This window comes from Theropithecus gelada, chromosome 1 (genome assembly GCF_003255815.1).
Source record: "Theropithecus gelada isolate Dixy chromosome 1, Tgel_1.0, whole genome shotgun sequence".
NCBI lineage: Eukaryota > Metazoa > Chordata > Mammalia > Primates > Cercopithecidae > Theropithecus > Theropithecus gelada.
Genome location: NC_037668.1, coordinates 64490398 through 64503304, shown reverse-complemented (window position 1 = coordinate 64503304; position 12907 = coordinate 64490398). Strand labels below are relative to the sequence as shown.

The window sequence follows — 12907 nt, the reverse complement described above, 5'->3', positions numbered from 1 at the left end:
AGCTGGGGAGCAGCAATGGCTGAAAGAAGGGCAGGCTGAGGATCAGGAGGGGCTGGGAGAGGCCAGTGAGAGCTGCAGGCATCTGGGCCCTTTCATGCCTTTGGCTTTGGGGCAGGTAAATTTGTAGGTTGGGGAGTGACTGCTTATCTGTGAAGGTGCCCCCAGCCCTGTGCCCAAAGGAGGCATCACTGGCACTCAGCTGACAACGGTGCTCAGATGTAATTCCAAGGGGTCCTGCCTGTGGCTTTGATGCCCCTTCCTGTTCCCACTGCTCTTCCTCAGGGCATGTTTGGGTCTCTAGAAGCCAGTTTAGGAGGGCACAGCTCTTGCCAGAGCTAGGAAGCACCCGGAGAATAGAAAGTACACTTTCCTCCCAGGCTCCACAGCCCCCTCCCAGCAGGCACGACTTCTTCCCCATCCCCCTGCCCATGCCCTAGTCCTGCGCCAGCCTTTTCAAGTGCACCCATGCCATCAGGCACACTGGAGCTGGGCTGGGTGCCAGTCAGACAGGCTGACATCACAGACAGGCACAGCTAGACTTGGAACCAGCCGGGCTCAGTGGGGCCTGCAGAGCCACCTGTTCCCCTGAGATCAGCCAGGGCAGGGCTGATCCCTGCTGGGAGCAGGCAGTTGGCAAAGCACTAAATTCCCAAGAAATCTCATGAATGCCATGCACCCTGGTCTGCAGTCTCCCCAGGTAGCAAGGGACCCTCAGCCCTTGCCCTCCTCTCTCCTGGCCCCAGTAACCTCTCTGTGTCTCCCCAGGGCAGGCATAGCATCCTACCCCTTGGACCTGGTCTTAGGGATTCTGGTTTGCTCATGCAACAGTGTCCAGCCCAGGACCCTACAGCCCTGAGCGCTGGTGCAGCTAAAGGGGGCTTGCAGACCACCTCCTCTGACTGCCCTTACTTTTTTCCCCCTCTGCAATTTGCACCCTGTTCCTTCCTCACAGTAATGAAGTAGAACATGTTTGAGGCAAAATCTTCCTCTGAAACAGGACATAAAAGAGGCTTCCATTGGTTGAAGCGAAAGGGGAGGCCCAGAACCCACTCAGCTTTGCCCCGAGGAGCAGCCGTCTCTCTCCCTCCACCCTCACAGTGGTTTCTGTGAGGCAGGGCAGCTGAGGGGTTAGGGGTATGGACTCCGGAGCCAGATGGCCTGAGTTTGAAGCCTGACTTTGCTACTTAGTGCCTGGATAAACTTAGGCAAGTGACTTAGCTGTGCCTCAATCTTTTTATCTGTAAAATGGGGCTCATGATGGTACCTGTCTTCTGTGATCGCTGTGAAGAATCAACGAGTTAATGCAGGTAGAGCACTTAGAACAAAGCCTGAACATGCTAACTTTTAATAAATTTTAGAGAAAGAAAATCCATGTTTAAAGTCAGTTTGAAGACCACTCGTGCCATGGTCAGGGTTTCCAGGAAGCAGGCCTGAGTCTGCAGTTCTGCTTTATCCCTCGCCAGCAGTGTGTTTGGGGACCTTTGCTCCCAGGGCCTCAATTTCTATATCGGAGCACCATGTAGCACTCCCTTTCTCTGAAGACTGTAGACCGAGTTCAAGGCCCCAACCCCCGCTGAGCAGGATATGCAGTGCTTGGTCCCTGGTGTGGCTAGTAACAGTGTGTGCATCACCCCTTCCCTCGCGGCCCAGAAATCCAAGATCTCCACCTTCGAGAAGATGTGGGCCTTCATGAGCAGCAAGCCCTCGGCGCTGGTGAAGAACAACGAGGAGGGCATCCAGAGGGCCCTGACGGCCGACTACGCACTGCTCATGGAGTCCACCACCATCGAGTACGTCACGCAGAGGAACTGCAACCTCACCCAGATTGGGGGACTCATTGACTCCAAGGGCTACGGCATCGGCACGCCCATGGGTGAGCAAGGGGCTACGTGTGGGAGGGGCAGGGGTGTGGGCAGAGGGGGAGCTCCACCCCCGTGTCCACTCACGCTCCCTCTCGCAGCTCATTCCATGGGGCTGATAAAGGTGACATTTTCTTTTTCTCCCTTTTCTTTTCTTTCTTTTTTTTTTTTTTTTTTTTTAAGGTGGAGTTTCACTCTTGTTGCCCAGGCTGGAGTGCAGTGGCATGACCTTGGTTCACCGCAACCTCCGCCTCCTGGGTTCAAGTGATTCTCCTGCCTCAACCTCCCGAGTATCTGGGATTACAGGCATGCGCCACCATGCCTGGCTAATTTTGTATTTTTAGTAGAGATGGGGTTTCTCCATGTTGGTCGGGCTGGTCTTGAACTCCCGACCTCAGGGGATCTGCCCGCCTTGGCCTTCTGAAGTGCTGGAATTACAAGTGTGAGCCACCGCGCCCGGACATAGGTGACATTTTCTCAGCCCAGAAGCAGAGGGATGGAGCTGCATGCCTTTTGAGGGTGGCCCTGACCTAAGCAATGAGAGCTGGGACAGACACAAGGTTCAGGGACAGTTCCCAGAGGCCGTTCCTGCCTTCCCTCTCCTGCCCCTGCTGATGCAGCTCAGGGGCACTGGGCCTTCAGGGAGCCCACAGGGACTGATACACAATGGGTACGACCTCCCTGCTCAAACAGGACATTTCCACCCACCCAGATACCATGTGTTGATTTAAAGAGGACTCACAGGGATAGGGCCCCCCTTTTATGAGCTGATCCAGAGGGCTAGTGGTGGTGGCCTGACCAGGGTGTTGGCAGGGCCAAACACAGCATGGGCCATACGCCACTGATGGCTAGGGGTCCCTTCTCCCTGCTCAGGCTCCCCATACCGGGACAAGATCACCATCGCCATCCTGCAGCTTCAGGAGGAGGACAAGCTGCACATCATGAAGGAGAAATGGTGGCGGGGCAGCGGGTGCCCTGAGGAGGAAAACAAAGAGGCCAGCGCCCTGGGGATCCAGAAGATCGGGGGCATCTTCATTGTCCTGGCCGCCGGGCTGGTCCTGTCTGTGCTGGTGGCCGTGGGCGAGTTTGTGTACAAGCTCCGCAAAACAGCAGAGAGAGAGCAGGTAAGCCTTAGAGCTTGGAGCCTGCACAGGACGTGGAAGGAGATCCACGCTGACTTCACCCCTCTATGTGCCAGGCACACAATAGTGTCTCATCGCAGCCTCACAACAGCTCACCCTGTATCCAGTGGGCCAGCAAGCCCTGCCACTCTACCTCTGTCCTGACCTAGCACTTTTTTCCATCGCTGTTGCCCCACCCTAGGCCAAGCCTCATCACCTCCTGCCTGGATTATGCCGCAGCCTTCAAACTGGCCTTCCAGCCTCCACGGTTCCCCAGCACCATCCACAATTCACACAGCAACCGGTGCCTTGTTTAAAACTTAACTCAAACCATATCATTTTCCTGCATAAAACCCTCCAGGGTAATTGTTGAAGGTGGGTGATGGTTGCATAGTGGTTCATTATACCATTCTCTCTACCTTTGCATATATTTGGAAATTTCCATAATCAAAAGTTTAAAAAGGAAAAGTTAACAGGGTTGGCCCAAGCATATAGACAGTAGAACTAGGCTCAAGCCTTCTGATTAATTCAAGCATGGTCGGGCAGTAGTTCTGGGTCCCAGCAGCAAATTAGAATCACAGGGAGAAAGTTTTCAAGTGCTAATGCTCTGGACTCACTCCCAGAGACTCTCTGTTTTAATTGGTCTGTGGTGGAGCCAGCATTGTGCTTTTACAAAAGCCTGCAGGGTGATTTAAATGTGTGCCTGAGTTAAGGGCCGCTGGGCAGGGGGGAAGCACAACTCACAGAGAAGTTCAAGGAGATTGCAGTTAAATTATATATAGAGGGGCCCATTATAAACAAGCAACTTACATATCCGTAAAAAACGAAATGGAATCCTCTATAACCAGCAAGCCTCAGTCAACAAAGAGGAGGGGAAAAGATAATACTCGATGTTGGAATTTGCAAGGGTGTAAGGGAAGGGACACTGTCCAGCATTGCTGAGGGAAGTCTATGCAGGTACTTTTCTGGAAGGCAACTTCATGGTATGTTCAGAATCTTCCACAGTATCCATACATTTTGGCCTATCAATTTCCACTTTTAGAAATGTACCATGTGTAAGTGGTCAAAGATAGACACGGTTTTATTTACAAGGAAATTTGCTGAAGTGTAAATTATAACACGAAAAGATGGCAGGGAGGGGTAAACACCTAAATGTCTAACAACAGAGAATGGTTCTCTGTTGATACAAAATTATGATACATCAAAAAAGAACAACAACCGAATTCTCTGAGAATTCCCATTACAGTTAAAAGGAGCTCCCGGCTGGGCGCGGTGGCTCACGCTTGTAATCCCAACACTTTGGGAGGCCGAGCCGGGCGGATCACAAAGTCAAGAGATCAAGACCATCCTGGCCAACACTGTGAAACCCCGTCACTACTAAAAGCACAAAAATTAGCTGGGCATGGTGGCTTGCACCTGTAATCCCAGCTACTCAGGAGGCTGAGGCAGGAGAATCGCTTGAACCCAGGAGGCGGAGGTTGCAGTGAGCCGAGATCGGGCCACTGCACTCCAACCTGGAGACAGAGATTTCATCTCAAAAAAACAGGAGCTACTCATTCCACCAAAAAGCCTAAAGGATCTATCTACTCCACTTCTCTGACCACCTCCTTCCCTCACTCTCTTCCCCTACTCTGCTCCACGCACACTGGCCTCTTGTTCAGTCCTGAACACACCAAGCACATTTCTGCCTTAGGCCCTTTGCACATGCTGCTCCTGGAATGCTCCTCCCTCACAGGGTATGTTCTTGACATCTTCTGGCCATTCTTGTTTCAGTTCCAATGTTACCTCCTCAAGTAGCCTTCATTACCTGCCCCCATTCCCAGTCCCTCTCTATCCCATTTCACTGCTTGATTCTCTTCCTAATAGCTATCACTGTCTGAAAGTATTTATTTGTTCACGTGTTCATTATCTGTTCCCTCCCATCGTTAGACTGCAAGCTCCCTGAGTGGGCTGCGACCTCATCCATCTTCTTCACTGCTGCATGCCTAACGCCTGGAGCAGTGCCTGGCACATAGTAGGGTCGCATTAAATATTTGTGGAATGAAGAAAAGGAGGCAAGGAGGGATGACGTTCTGCATGTAGTAGGTGAGGAAAGGGAAGCCTGAAGGGGTCACAGCTGGTAGGAGGCAGAGCAAGAATTCAAAGCCTAGTCCCCTGCACACAAGTGACCTGGTGCTAGTGCCCTGGCCTCACTGGGTAAGTTGAGCTATCAACAGCCCCCACTGCCTTCCATGCAAGCTGCAGGACAACCTCTGGAAGCCACCATCATCAGATACCTGTGGGAAATGCTGCGCTCCTGCTGTCCCTCTTGGCTCTGTGCAGGGACCCAGGCCAGAAGGAGGTCCCTGACACCCAACAGCCCTACAGGGACCTGCCTCCCAGTTTCCCACCTCAAGAAACATGTGCTGAACTTCCCTGAGTGAGAAGATACTGATTCTTCCCCTTAGTTGGAAGCCCTTCCAGGAGAAAGTTTATCCATTCATTCGTCAAATGTTTCTTCAGTCCTGACCCTGGGCCAAAGCTAGTGCTTTGGTCAGGGCTCGGGAGTTGGGCTCATGGGGATAAAACTGGCTGGTTCCTGCCCTCTGAATCCAGTGAAGAAAAACGGCACAGGTAAACCAGAGCTCCTCAGACGTTAATGTGCATGCCATTTAGAACCTCAGTTTGCTCATGTGTAAATGAGGTTAAGATGATGCTTCACCTACCTTAGTCTCCAAATAAGAATGTCAGGTTTCATAGACTGCTGCACAAACTAATCACCTTACAGGTGGCAGAGGGATGGGTGGGGTGAAGGTATGAGAAAGATAGGTAGCCTTAGCACAGACTCTGGGAGGAAGGGGCAGAACTGGCTGGAGTTACAGGGCCGGGCATCACTCTGTGCCCCTATTCCGACCCCTCTCCTCCACCCTTCTGCAGCGTTCCTTCTGCAGCACCGTGGCCGATGAGATCCGTTTCTCCCTCACCTGCCAACGTCGAGTCAAGCACAAGCCGCAGCCTCCCTTGATGGTCAAGACTGACGCCGTCATCAACATGCACACATTCAATGACCGCCGGCTTCCCGGCAAGGACAGCATGGCCTGCAGCACATCCTTAGCCCCTGTGTTCCCCTAGGCACAGCTGGGGTGGGGACCACAGGCCTGGGGGCTGGGCAGAGGAAAGCAAAGGAGATTGGAAGGAACGTCCCCTGTCCTCACACTGGGCTTGGGGACCAGAGCTGCCACCTGCCTGTTGGGCCAGAAGCCTCCTGCCCTTACCTGCCAGGAAGCCAACAGGCTCTCAGGCCAGCTGCTTGGGCTTCATCCTCCTCAGATCTTCTGTGGGTTTCTAAAGCTGCCAGCCGAGATAGCCAAGGCCAAAGGAAGCACATGCCTCTCTCAGGCCAAACTCACCCGCCCCTCTACTCTCCTCCAGAGTCAGAAGTTTCTGCCATGGCCCTGCAGAGGCCACAGAAAATGGAAGACATCTCTTATGTTACCATTTCTGCCCCAAGAGCCCAGGCCTCCGTCAGTTGACCATGAGGCCAGAGACACAAGCCTTTGGCGCCTTAAGGAAGTTCTAGCATGGCTGCCAATGGGAGTTCATGGTGAGGGATGCCCATCCCATATGCCTGGACAGAAGGAAGACTTCATCCCTCTGGGGCTGTTCACATGGTCCTGATCTTCTGGACTTGGCACCACCCCTGGCAGCCCCTGTTTTGGCAGAGTTGAAGACAGAGTCACACGGGGAAAAGAGGAGCTTGGGGTATGGGAGAGAAGAGAATGCACAAACAGAAGTCGCCATTTTGGATTCTTATGGACAATGACCTAGTGGTTCCTAATGCTCTAGGAGGTCTCTAAGAATATAAGTGGGGAGTGGCCACAGAAAATTCTTCTCGGCTTTCTGGCCAGAGGAGAGAAGACCCCCTGAATCTCTAACAAAGGATGCTCAAAGACTCAGCCGATATTTGAAGCCCAGCAGAGGAAAAGCAGATTCCACGGAAGTCCCACCGGCTCTTGTGCCAATGGATCTCACCTTCCTGGTTAGCAAGTTGTTATCTAAACCCTGTTCGCATTTGGAAACCTGGGCTCTTTGCCATCTTCTCATCAACAACTCCCCATTCCTAGCTGGTTAACCTTGGCCTTCCTCTGTCTTTTTGAAAGAAAAGAGTTGATTGAAGTGAAAGTCAAGTTTCCCCTCCTCAAAAAGGAGTCAGTGTCCTACTACACAGGCTAACTTGGGGCTAGATGGGGGAAACCAGAAGGGACCAAAAGAGCTTCTGGTCTCCTAGACTTACCAAATGTAGAGATGCTCCCCAGAAAAAGAAAGTTTCTAGGGACATAATATCATAGCTGGCAGAGGCCCCAAGGGTGGGGAGGAAGAAACTGCCTCCTGGAGAATTAACCAAAGACCCCACACAGAGACACGAGGCCATCCTGGCCCCTTGTCTGTTGTCCAGAGCAACTGTGACCTTGTGGGGCTTGGGGAAGACAGCAGAGAAGTAGCAGCAGGTTGGGGACCAGCCAGGGGGTGGACCAGATGATCTATGAGTTCCAGCTTGCTGTGACGAATGCTCTAGAGGTCTGTAACTTTAAGAGTCTTGGAAAAGAATGAGACATGAAGGATTAGGAACAAAGTGTCCTTAAAGAGAACACGATGGGCCAGCAGGTTTGCCATGGCCAAGGATGGAGGGCAGGCTTTGAACAGTGCAGGGAGGTTCTGGGGATTCTGGATGAGAACTGGGGCACACCAGCCACTCCACTCCCACCTCTGTCCCGTGCTGCTTGGGAAGCCCGGTTAGGGAAGAGCTACATTTGGATCTCAAGGGCTTTCTCATCTGGGTGAAGGGTAATCTCTAGCAAAGCAGGAGACCACAGTGGGCTCATGTGATAAACACTGTCCCTCTTCCAGACTGTGAACTGCAGGGCCAAACCAGCGGGTGCCCAAAATCCCAGCAGTTCTGGCTGGCTATGTACATTGGACAAGGGAGAGGAGGGCTAGACACACACCAAAGCCCCATGCATGTAATGTTAGGAAAAGCCATGCTGTCATAAGCTTCAGGGTACCGAGGGCGTGTGCATGTGTGTCTGTGTCTTTGTGTTTGTATGTGTGAACTTCAGGGGCTGGGGCACAGGACAGATCTGGACATACAACATAGTCCAGGCCACGAAATAATAGGTGAATCCTTGGGGATCTGATGTGTGCATATGCGTGTGTATGTGTATCTGAGTGAGTTGGGGACGAGGGAGACAATCTGGGTGAGCAGCAAGGCCCCATATATGTAAAAACCGGAGAAGCCATGTCATGTTGGGGCCCTGGTGAGTATGCATATGTAAGCATGCATGCACACGTGTGTGCATGCTGGTGTGTGTGTGTGCATATGTACACTGAATGGCATAGGATGAAGGACAGGATCATAACTGCAGCTAGCCAAATATGCATAAAAGGAGAAGCCATGTCACTAAGGGGTCCGTATGCGAGTACATGTGCACACATGTGTACAGGCATGTGTGCACAGTGGGGAGCAGGGGGAAGGCCAGGACCAGAGAGTTGTGTGACATGGGTCAATGCGTGCTGTAGACAAGAAGTCATGTGGAGTTGAAGTTTCCGAGTGTATGCGGGACACACACAAATGTTCCAGGTCACGGTGGAAGCAGAGACAGACAATCAGAAAGGCCAGGCACCAGGGTCTGTTTGCACTTCTGTCATGGGAGAGATCATTTGTCACAGAGAGTCACCAAGGTTGCATGGGCACACTTGCCAGGAGATGGGGGCGCAACCCTTCGAGGGCTCATGGTGCTGATGCCTTTGCTGTAGACATCATGTCCTGTTTGAAGGGAAAACTTTTTTTTGTAATTCCCAGGTAACAGGATTCTAATGAAGGTATTTGCCAATTTGCTGTCAGCAAACACAATCATTAACCACCGTCTTATTTTGTCCAGTACAGTTTCATAGCACATGCCTCATTCTTGCTCTTGTCTCACACATGTGTTGTGTGCGTGATGCTACATGAGCATGTTCTTCTGAGGCTATGCATATATGTGGATTGTGACAGGAGGAAGAAGTGGTGAGAATTTTTATAAAAGGAACAAAGAATAGTGGATAAATAGAGGCACAATTCAATTAGAGAAATCCCCCAAAAGGTACGGACTGGTCTTTAGACTCCTATGTGGAAGCAGGAGGGCACGCTGCCTCATCTCCTCTCCCGTGCAAGCCTGGCATCCTGAGGTTCAGGTGTTGTCAGTGTGGCTGTTATTCGACTTCTGGTCAATGTCCTGCGTTTGTCCTACAGACCAGCCTAGTATTAAAAGTGCAGTGGGGACCACTGCTGCCCAAGCATGAGCTCTGTCCGGGGGGACTGAAAGTGATGCTACATCTGTGAGGGGGAACGGAGTAGGAAAGTGTTTCCAGTGAGGCAGATCTGGTGTTTTTTTAAGTTTAGGTCTGTCCTGCCAGTGGGCATGGAGCTGAGCTGGGGCAGGTGCATACGTGTGTGTGTATGTGTGTGTATGCACGTGTAGTGTGTGTGCACACACAGGCACTGAGAGGTGATGGGAAACATGAAAGCTTGTTTGGACGGAGCAGAAGATGGAATCTGCCTGAGCAGATACTGGACTGCCCCTGCGTGGTGCCACATGCCAACCCTGAACAGAAGAATGTCCCCACCTCATCCTCAAATGCCAGTGCCTCCTCTCCACCTGCTCAAGCTGGCCAAGTTGAGGGGCAGTGGTAAGAAGACACTGACCCCACCACCCCTGCTGAGGCCCTGAGGCTTAAGGACAGTGAGCCCTCCCGATCACTCTCCACTTGTCCTGCTGCTGGTTTCTCTGCTCTGGACAGAAGAAAATCCTGAGAGCGTTGTCAGTGTTCAGGTGGCCCCATGCTGCAAGAGTCTCTCGAGAGGGGAGATGCCACCTTGGCCAATGTGCTGACTTTGAGTGTCTGAGGGGTAAGAGGGCCACCCCCTCCTCACATCCAAGACTCTGTCTAAGCTGGAAGCACAATCTGGCTCCACCCCCAATCCCTGCCATGCCCCAGGCCCTGGAAAATGGGAATCCTGGCCCAGGCCAGGGGAAAGGGCCAACCGGGTTAGAAGTTGCTCCCTCTCCACCAGGTGTGCGCTCACCAAGAACAATCAAAAGTTCCCTTTCTGCCTACTTTTCCAGGGATAGTGGGTCTGGGGGGTGGGTCACAGCTTCCGCTTCGTCACTCAGCTTGAAGTTGGTCCCTCCCTGACCCACTCCCAGCTACATGCACAAACATCTGAAAGTAGGCTGGCCTCTGTGGCTCACATCTGGAATGTTCCTGTGTGGATACCCATCTGCAAAGGGGCTAGAGGTTTGAACAAACAGCTGCATGGACTTATCATCTGGGACGGGCCCAGCCCCATGGACAGATACAAGAAATAAGCCCAACTCTGTGGGCAGGTCTCTGGATTAGACACATCTGGAAGTTACAGGTCAGGTGGACACATCTGGAAGGGGCCCGGCTGCTGGCCGCCATGGAAGGGCCGTGCCCTCTGTCCCCATGGCAGTTTAAAGCAAGCCCTCCCTTCAGTCCTGAATTTGCCCTGGAGTTAAAATTTCAGAGCTGAGGTCATACATGAAGTCACAAAACTTTTAGGTAGAAGGTTAATGTTCTGTACAATATATATATGAATGTAAAATGTATATATATACTGTATATATATATATATATGCACAGTGTATATATGACCTGTAGCCCATGTGTATACAACCCTTTCTTGCACGTCTGCACACAGAGTGTATATAACCCAGCCAGCATGGGTGGGGACCAGGTGAGAGATGGGGGCTGCAGCAGCAAAGTCTGGGACGGAGGTCTCAGAGAGCCCCTTGGGGTGAGGAAGGCCCTCCACACATCAGAGCTCCAGACCCTGAAGAAGAGGGCAGAGCTCCATGGTGCTGCCAGGTGAGTCCTGCACCGCCAGGGCCTCCTGTGGGAGGGGCAGGATTGGCCAACGGACCTCATCTCCATCCGAGCCTGTCTGAGGCAGGACAGCCAGGTGTGTCTGAGAAGCAATGTCATGCTAGTACTCAGCCCCTGTGCCAATATTACATTCTAGTTCCGGGGCAGTTCATCAGGAGCGGAAGGGCTGGGAAAGAGCAGACCACTCCCCAGGCGTGTTCTCACACCTGCCTGCAGAATCGCAGGTAGGTTTCAGGCTCCACCTAGGATACCCTAGAAGGTGGGGCTAGTCTCGGTAGCAAAAGTCTCTGCCTCTGATTCTCACCCACTTGCAGAAGCAGTCACAACTTGCACACAACACAGCTCACAGCTAGGGAAAGCACCTGTTAAAGAGAATGCCCCCAGGGCATGGCCAGCATGCTGATACAGTGTTCCCATGCCCCTGTTATTGATCCTGTCCTCCTGCCTTCTAGAACAGTGGACCTCACATCACCTCCCAGATTGTCTCCATTTTATGAATCAAAACTCTGAGGCCTCCAGACGTGAAGAAGCAGCCATAGATTCAGTCAAATGCCAGCCAAGGGTTTGCCTCACCTCAGACAACCTCCCCAGCCCCATTTGACCCAGAGACCAGCTGCCAGGGAGTGACCTCAGAGCCAGAGAGGTGAAAGATGAGAGGCAAGAAGGTAGCTCCTAGCCTAGCACGGCCCAGGCTCCATCTATCTGCCCTTCTGTCCCCTGCAGCATCCTGGCAGGGCAGCTGGCAGAGTGCCCCCTCCCCAGGAGGCTGCAGACCTCTGTCCCTGGCTCACCCAGATCGGTCTGTTCTCTGCAGTTCCATTCCTTTAGCCTCTTTTGCAGGTCTGAGCATCTCTGGAGCATGCAGGGGAGGAGATATCTGAAGTGGGCTTCCATGCAGTCAGCAGCCTGCCCCAGCTTCGGGCTCGGGTGTCAGGCTGGTCTGCACTGAACTCTGGGTCTGTCTCTGGGGCCCTGACCAAGCACGCCTGACTCCAGCCCCATGAGGAGCATCCCGTCTTGGTTCCATAGGAATCATGGGCCCTCTTACCACTGTGCGTCAAGCCCCCATCCCATCTCTGCCTGGGCCGACTTCCTGGTTGGGCCTCCCATGGTAGGGGCCTCAGTTCCCAGGCTCTGGGCTGAGCCCCCAGGCAGCACCATGGGCCTCTGAGACCCTAGACCTGTCCCACCACCCAGACCAGAGTGCCTGGAAGCCCCCCACTCCCACTCAACATGGTTCCCACACACTGGTCTCTGGGCCATTCAGGGGATGCCCTTTGTGGACATGCAGAATTTCTATGAATATAGTTTTTTGTAAACATTTTGTAACAATTTGGGTTTCATAGTAACTGTGTTACTTGCCAATCATTCTAGGCTGATGTAAATAAATTTCCAAACAAATCCGATTATTTTCCTTTTTAAGACACTGTGATATATCAAAGTGCACAGTTTGCTGTATGAAGTAATATGGTTTTAAATTTTAAATAAAATGTTTCTAGAAAACAGGGCTCCCTTGAGGTGTGTTTTCTGTTTCTCTTCTCTCCTTAGAACCAGAAGGTGCTGGACGATGAACTTTTGTCATCTTCCCCCAGGGATGACTGTGTCCCAGGCAAGAGACACTGGTGCCCAGCAGGCGGGTGGCTCCGGCCAGCCTCCTGGTTCAGACATTGAGGATGTAGGGTCTGTCCCTGGGACTGTCTGACCTCTATCTTCCCTTCCCTTGGCAACACCCCTCCCCAACTCATCTCCATCCACACACTCCCTTGGGAGTTGCCACATACTTACTCGTGTGGCCCCATCCCTTTGGTCATAGCTGGTGAGGTCAGGTGGACACCTTATCCCAGCTTGGCCAGAGTCTCGCCTGAGCTTTTTCAGACTGGAAATGAGAAAGCTCTATGTCAGCTGCCCTTTGGAGCCGGAAACTGCTCATACAATCAGAATTCAGGGCAGGGCGTTTCCAGCAGGAAGGGATTCAGTATGGAGGTTTATAAAACCAGTGGAAGA

General features: G+C 52.4%; 1 protein-coding gene across 1 annotated transcript in view; it reads left to right on the top strand.

Moving 5' to 3' along the window:
• Positions 1–12408, top strand: part of GRIK3 (glutamate ionotropic receptor kainate type subunit 3) — a 238670-nt gene extending 226262 nt beyond the window's left edge. Inside the window, exons 14-16 of the mRNA XM_025392326.1 lie at positions 1651–1873; positions 2733–2983; positions 5897–12408. Coding sequence (XP_025248111.1) covers positions 1651–1873; positions 2733–2983; positions 5897–6091 — 669 coding nt within the window. The 3' untranslated portion in view covers positions 6092–12408. The remainder of the gene's footprint in view (positions 1–1650; positions 1874–2732; positions 2984–5896) is intronic.
• Positions 12409–12907: the final 499 nt, after the last annotated feature.